Source organism: Mastomys coucha, unplaced genomic scaffold (assembly GCF_008632895.1).
Source record: "Mastomys coucha isolate ucsf_1 unplaced genomic scaffold, UCSF_Mcou_1 pScaffold14, whole genome shotgun sequence".
Classification (NCBI taxonomy): Eukaryota; Metazoa; Chordata; class Mammalia; order Rodentia; family Muridae; genus Mastomys; species Mastomys coucha.
In genome coordinates, this window is record NW_022196896.1 from 107,870,070 (window position 1) to 107,877,583 (window position 7,514).

Here is a 7,514-nt window from a genome sequence, read left to right on the forward strand (position 1 = left end):
AAAAAAAAAAAAAAAAGGATCCCAGAGGGATGACTCCAGTCTGTGTCAGCAAAAGTGTGCTGTCTTGCCAAGCTTCAGTTTCAACAGAAAAGTCAAATCTAAGGCAAATGCTGGTTAAAGGTTTTTAGATGGGCATGTTGAGGTCCAGGGGATCCTTTTTAGCTTTCCACTTTGGGCTCTGGGTTAACCCGGTACAGACAGTAGGCCACAATGACTGTACTATTTATTGCCTGGACCATGCACTAGGAGGTGGGGACAAAGGGAATGGGGTGGGGGTGGGGGTGAGGGGAAAGGGGTGATCTTTACACAACACAATCTATCAGTTCAGAACTAAGTTGGAGGTGACCCTGACATTCATCAGAGAAAAGAGACACAGAAAGGATTGTTGTGCAGTCAAATCCAGGGCAAGGGAGCTAAAGGCTTCACCAATGGCTCTCCTTGAGCTGACATTGAAACAAAGTAAACAAGCTGAGATGTTTAAAAGAGGGGCTCCGAGAACTCGCGTGTGCGCGCGCGCACATACAAACACACACACACACACCCCTTGTGGCGGCTGTATTCCTTTAACATTGTTTCAAGGGTTTTTGTTTGTTTGTTTGTTGTTTTTTGTTTTGTTTTTTTCTAAGACAGGAGAAGTAGCAAGGACACCAATGGCAGGGGAGGTTAAAATAGCTAACTGATAACTGACTGTGAGCAGAAGCTGTTTGCCACTGGCAGATCTGATTCTGCTCAGCCCCTGATGATAACTGACTAGCAAACAAAACCTTTAAACTTAGCAAAAGCAAGCACAATTGAGGGTGTACAGCACCAGGTAACACTGGGTGCTCTGCTTAAAGCACACAGCACACACAAACACACACACACTTAAAATCTAGATACACATTGTAGAAGTCTGCTTCTGCCACTTGGCAAAGCATGATCAATTGCTATTCTGTAACACCTGACTGATTTTTCTGGATTATCATATTTTCCCTAAGAAAGTTAAGAATGAAAAACTGAGCACTGAAGTTCAGGGAGGGGAAGGGTTTTTGTGGGGTGTGTGTGTGTGTGTGTGTGTGTGTGTGTGTGTGTGTGTGTTCTCTGCATAAGCAGGGTTTTCTTTTAAATCCCCTTTTAAAACAATGAGGATTCCAATGGTCATTTCATTTCCTGAAAAGACAAGACACTGCCTATTCTATTTTCTAAAACTAAATTTATAGGAAGTAAGAAAGTAAATGGGGTGGGGGGAGTTCTTTTCTTCCTCTACCTCCTGTTTTACTGGATCTGTTTCCTTCAGGTTCCTCCTACATTATGAAGTACACAGTTGACGATGCAGGTATTATTGCAGGAGTCCCGACCCTCAAAAACCATGTTAGAAATAAACAAGACTTTTATGTTGGCAAACAATACAATTAAAAAAAATAAACTCTGTCTCAGTGATGAAAGCAAACATTGAAATAAATAACAAATCCAATAGGTGCTTTCTTAACATATCACATAAAACTTGAGTTTTAATGTTTATGCACCTCCATTTGGTCCTACCAAATAGAGAATGTTAATGGTTGGAAGCAGAATCAGGACCATTTTTGATCACATAATCATTTTATTATTCTTTCTATTCTTATATTATTATTTTCTATTGATAAAACCAAAGGCACAAATTAATTTCTTACAAAGAGCCTTATTAAGAAGAATAACTGTTTTTCAGTGCTCCTCCTGTGAAGTATATATAAAATTCATGAGGTAATCAGTTTGTCAGAATAAACTGCTTCCGATTCTGGAAAGTTCTGATTTGCCAACTCATCACATTATCTGGGAATGACACTCCTCTCCTCTACCCACAATGACCACCAGAAAACAGGCTCACAGAACGAACTTTCTATTACAAATGTTTCTCATTTTCAACACAGCCTTGGCCACAGATGACCTAAAGCCAACCCTCAACATCTCTGAGGCATCTAGTCATAAACTTAAAGGAAAACAAATAACCCTACAGATGGAGAATACACAGGTTTGCACCATCATTCAACACGCAACACAACAAACACCCTCTTCCCCCCCCCCACAGAGTGCCCATTCATTTTACTAGAGAAATGTTAAGCAATCTTACAGAAAAAAATGTACAGTAGCCCCCAAATGATGTGTGTGACGCCTCAGTACAAGTAAAGGAACTACAGGGCAGACAGGCTGGGATGAACTCCCATAACTCTTAACTCCTAATGGGTCCCAGGCGCATGGTGTTTATTGCGTTATTGCGTATCCTGTACAAAAGCAGCCATGCCTGCAAGATGGTAGGTCTGCGTGTGAAAAACATTTCATGAATCCTAGAACAAAAAGAAAATGTGCCCCACAATTACTGTCTTTGGGGATCAGAGAGAGGTAAGGATTTCTCTATACTTGTGCCTAAAAAGCTCTTACTCGTGAATCTTTTTAAGAGAGCCCGAGTAAAAGTCGCTGCTGTTTACAACTGCTTTGGTCCTGTGAAATCACAGAACAAAAGTGCAGGCAGCCACTCGGCAAGCTTGCCCTTCAGAACTCGGGAGAAAGGATCTTCAAATGAGGGCTTTTCAGCCTCTGTGTTATCAAATGTTTTTGGTACAACTGTCCCTGCTAGGGAGGGGCTGGCCTTAATATGTCATCAAAAGAAAACTTGGAGATAGAAGAGAATGAGCCCTAGAAAGGAACTCGTCAAACCTCAGATCTGGTTTGATAGAACCTAAGTTGTTTTACAGTGCTGCGGCAAGTTCGACACTTGGGAATTCTCAAATACAGATGCCCTTCTGTGGCTGCTCCAAACACATTTCTTTGACTATCTGCCAGGTGTCACTGTGAGGTGAACATCTGTGTGCCCTGACCCATTCCCCCTACCCCACCCCCACACACCTCCTGAAAGAGTACCCTCCCCAAGGACACTGTGGGAAGGAGCTGAGAAGGGAAGGAGGGTAAAGAACTGAACTCGAGCACCCCCACGCCAAAAGCACTTTTGTCTTCTGACCTTGCCACCCATAAAACGCACCTGCTGTGATGTCCAGTTAAGCTATTGACGGTCCTCTGGCGGCTTCTGGAAGCTGATGCTAGCATAGGTGCTTAAATCCTCACTGGAGCGTCTCGGGGAGTTGCCCTCATTGCTGCCTAAGGGCTGGTGAGGGGGAGGGGCTGGTAGGGACTGCTGTTGAGAGGGGCAGTCCTGAGAGCGCTGCTTAACGTCCTTGGCCAAATCCAGGTCTATGTAGTTAAGACTCTTCTCCAAGCCCCCAGCAGCCCCACACACAGGAGCCGACTCCTTGGAGGCTCCCCCTAGATCCCCGGGTCTCAGCCACACATTCTCAAAGGATGCAGAGCTGTGACGTTTTGCATCCTCGCTGCCACCACTACCACCGCTGCCCCCTACTGCAGCCCCTGCTCCAAAGGGCACTGTATTGCCAGCCCGAGTAGGTGCCGAGAAGGTCTCAGAGCTGTGCCTCCTCCGGCACCCTTGAGTGTCTGCACGAATCACTTTGGCACTCTGGTTGGGACTGAGGTTCACCCTGGTGAATGCACTCATGCCCCCAGGTCCCTGAGGGCCTCCCAGCAAGGAAGAGTGAGCAGCCTGCTCGGCTGCTCCTGGAGGTGTAAGAGAAGCGGAGGCTGTGGAGGATGGAGGAGGAGCAGCAGCTCCTGGGGTTCTAGGCAGGCTCACCTTCTCTGCACCAATGCCTGTCCGCATGTCAGCATAGCTGACCGGGGCCACTGGTGAGGTATCCACATAATTTTGACGAGGGCAACCTATCTGCATGGACATGTAGTCACCGCGGCTATTTGGCACCGATCGGGTTGGCCTGCAAACAGTAGCAGACCCTGGAGGTGCGGGGCCTACTCTGCCCAATTCAACTCCACCACTCTCCTGCCAGGTTGCTCTCCGGCCTGGCCCCAAGTCCATGTTCATGTACTCTTCTGAGCCAGTCTCTTCTCTGGGAGCTGGGTGGAGCTGGGGTGGACATCGAACTGATGGAGAGCTACGGGAACTTGCGGGGCCAGCTAAATAGCCAGGCTGGCCACTCCCGAATTCAATATTCACATATTCTCCTGGGCTTTTGGGCTCGGGAGGGGGCAGGGAAGATTGCTGTTGTTGCTGCTGCTGCTGCTCTCGAACCCGGGGTAAGGTGCTTGCCTTGGGATCCCCCAAGGACAGCCTTGTGGGTCGAGCCAGGCGGCTGTTGGTCTGTGCAGCTGTGTCTACCTTTCGAGGCAGATGAGGCTGCAAGACATGGTGGTGGGGATGTGTGAGGCTAGACTCTGGCCTAGCCCCACAGTAACCCCCACCCAGGCTGTCGCTGCTGGTAGAAGAGGAAGAATCTTCAGCAGTTGTGGTATAGCGAAGGCGTCCGGAGCTAGAAGAGAGACGAAGATGCTGGTGCCTGGCACCCTCCTCTGGCTCTCCAGGGCGCTGGGTGTGCTTAAAGGACCTTGGCAATGAATAGTAGGAGAGGACCGGCTTGTGCTGGGGATCTTCTGGGCCATAGTAGCATTCTGAGGGGCTGCTGGTGTTGGAATCTCCCACTGGGGACATGTTCATGTAGTCACCTGTGCAAGGCAAGAGCTTACCAGCACCGCTCTCCACAGGGGGTTTGGCATGAGGAAGGGCATGGGTATGGTGCCCCCCTACTCCATTTGTCCATGGCTTCCCATAGCTGCTCCCAGAAGGGGCTGTGTTGATGCTGCTGCTGCTGCTGGACCCACCTCCAATGTCAGGGGAGCAACTACCACTGGGTGACATCATCATGTAGCCGTTGGGGTCCACTCTCTGTGGCTGGCGTCTGATGGGGTTAATGATCTGCTGTGGGGCAGATACACTCTTGGGGCTCATGGGCATATAGTCCCCATTTCCTTTGCGGTTGCTGGGTACTGGAGCCACCCCAGGAGACATGGGCATGTAGCCATCATCAGTGTGCAGGTTGGAGGCGTCTGGACGGTGGTGGCCTCCACGACGTTCCAAGTGGTGCATCTCTAGACCCTCTTCGGGATAGGAGTGGGTGGGCACGAAGGCGGAGTGCCGGTAGCCGGGCAGTCGGGCTCCACTGCCACCTCCTGGTGGGTAGGCAGCGGGCATCATCTCTGTATATTCCTCAATAGAAGCCACTGAAGACTGTGAGGGGGTCTTCTGATGGGAAATGGTAGGGGATGTGCCTGCAGAGTGAGTTCTCTTTCGAAACCGGTTATCCAGATCTGCTGCACCCGCGGCTTCATCTCCAGTCAGCGCTGGGCTTGTCCCTAAGTTAGCACCCGGGATGTAGCGATGGCCGTTGCCACCCCTAGACAAAATGTAATGACCATTGGGAGCAGCCAAGGTGGAGGCTCCCTTGCCACCCATGCAGATATAGTTGCTCAGCTCCTCCTCACCCCTGGCTGGTGGGGTGTGCCCCAGGGAATCGGGGGTGACACTGCGGAAGGAACTTCGGAAATCGCAGGGACTAGAACCGTACTCATCAGAAGAGATGAAACCGCCATCGCTAGGAGAACCGGACACGGAAGCACTAGAGCGCCTCGGGAAAAGACAGTCTGAAGTGGAGCCATGGCCACTGGTACTACTGGACGACAGACTCACTGGGCTGGTGGCTGAAGGTGAGCATCGCGAAGAAGGCATGGGGATGGAACGGCTGTGGTTGAGTGGGGGGTGCAGCCTGGAGCTGCCTCGATGCCGATGGGCGTGGGTCCTGTTGGTGCTAGGGCTCACAGGACTGCCATCCACTGATGCTGGACGGGACATGGTGCCTTCGCCATCGCTGGAGGCACGCACCCGGAAGGAACCTGGTTTCCCACCCACCATACTGGCAGGGGAGGTGGCAGTGATGCTCTCAGTTCGAGATCTCCGAGTCAGTCCCACCTGGCTGGGTGGAGGATTGTTGAGATGGTGCCTGCGCAGGGGGACACTGATGGGGTTGGAGCAACTAGATGAAGACTGGCTTTTGCTGCGCGGGCGGAACTCATCGCTCATGGCCCGCATGGCCTCCAGAATGGTTTCATGCATGTTCTGGGCCACCACGGAGTCATCCACTTGCATCCAGAACTCGCCGGGCCCTGTCACTGCGGAACGGCCCACCTCGATGAAGAAGAAGTTCTCTGAGTGGCCACAGCGTCTGATGTTCATCAGCTGAAGCACCACAGCGGCTGCCTCGGAGTTCAGCTTCACAAAGCTGATGGTCTTGCTGGTCAGGCAGAGGCGGTAGATGCCAATCAGGTTCTTTGTCTGACCCAGGCCCTTAGGTTTCAGGATAACCTGCCAGACCTCCTTGAACGCGGGTCCTGGGCCCGTGTCATAGCTCAAGTCCTCCCCTGCCTCTCCGACGCCAGAGCTGCCGCTGCAGCTACCACCGCAGCCTCCTCCAGCCCCGTCATGGTGGGCCTTTGCCCGATTATGCAGCTGCAGAAGAGCCTGGTACCAGCTGTCTTGCTCAGCCTCGCTATCCGCCGCAATGGCAAAGTGTTCGTCTCGGGTGTAGAGAGCCACCAGGTGCTTGTTCTTGGAGTCAGCCCGCTTGTTGATGTTGAAACAGCTCTCGAGGGGGATCGAGCGTTTGGGGGCGCTCGACTTGTGCCGCCACTTCTTCTCGTTCTCATAATACTCCAGGCGCGCCGGGCCCCCGGCCTCGCTGGCCGCCCGCAGCACGAAAAAGCGCTTGTGCATACTCTTGGGTTTGCGCAGGTAACCCACCTTGCGCACGTCTGAGAAGCCATCGGTATCCGGAGGGCTCGCCATGGTGCTGCGGAGCAGAGGGAGGTGTCGAAAAACTGGGTGAGGGGTGGATTCTCAGTGCGGCCCCGCACATGCACTCCGGGCTGGAGGAAGCAAGCAGAAACCCTGACTCCGAAATTCTCGCCGTTCCTGGCGCTGGGGAGGGGCAGCCGAAGGACGAGGTAGCAGCGCCAAGGAAGATAGCCTGATCCGAGTTTAAGGGCGTTTCATGCCCAGAGGGAAAGGCAGTGGGTCTAGGGTGAATGCAGCCGCAGTCTTCCGAGGACTAAGTCTCCCCCAGTCCCTGCAGCAGAGAAGGAGCTACGATGCATCCCTCGCCGCCCCTGGTCGAGTCCAATGCAGGAAGGCAGCGATGGCCCGAGGAGTCCCCGCTTGGCCCTCCAGGCGCGCGCGCCTTCCCTCCCGAGTTCCCCTCTGGAAGTAGCGATTCCCGAGGCAAATTAAATATCCTTGGGCAGGGGGAGGCGGGCTGCCAAGTCCCAACGTTGCACGGGGTTCTCCCTCCTCCTCCTTCTCCTCCTCCTCCTCTGCCTCCTCCCACCCTCCAACCGTCCCCGCCGCCACCAGCCGCCCAAATACCAGCTCAATCGCAGAGACGGCGGCGCTGCGGCTGTTGCTGCTGCTGCTGCTTCTGCTGCTGCCGCCCGAGGACGCGTCCTCTGCAGCCCGCACTCGAGCCCATCTCGGCGGGCGGGGAAAGTGGCTTTTCCACGCGCAACGCTACTGGGCAGCCGGGGGAGCAGGGGACGGTCCAGAGGGACAGGCTCATCCCTGCCCCTAGCTCCAGTCCGCAAGGGAGGAG

At 52.9% G+C, this 7,514-nt stretch overlaps 1 protein-coding gene across 1 annotated transcript in view; it reads right to left on the minus strand.

The window, feature by feature from the left end:
• Positions 1–7,508, minus strand: part of Irs1 (insulin receptor substrate 1) — a 59,457-nt gene extending 51,949 nt beyond the window's left edge. The window contains exon 1 of the mRNA XM_031368163.1: positions 2,996–7,508. Coding sequence (XP_031224023.1) covers positions 3,017–6,715 — 3,699 coding nt within the window. The 5' untranslated portion in view covers positions 6,716–7,508 and the 3' untranslated portion in view covers positions 2,996–3,016. The remainder of the gene's footprint in view (positions 1–2,995) is intronic.
• Between the last annotated feature and the right edge of the window lie 6 nt (positions 7,509–7,514).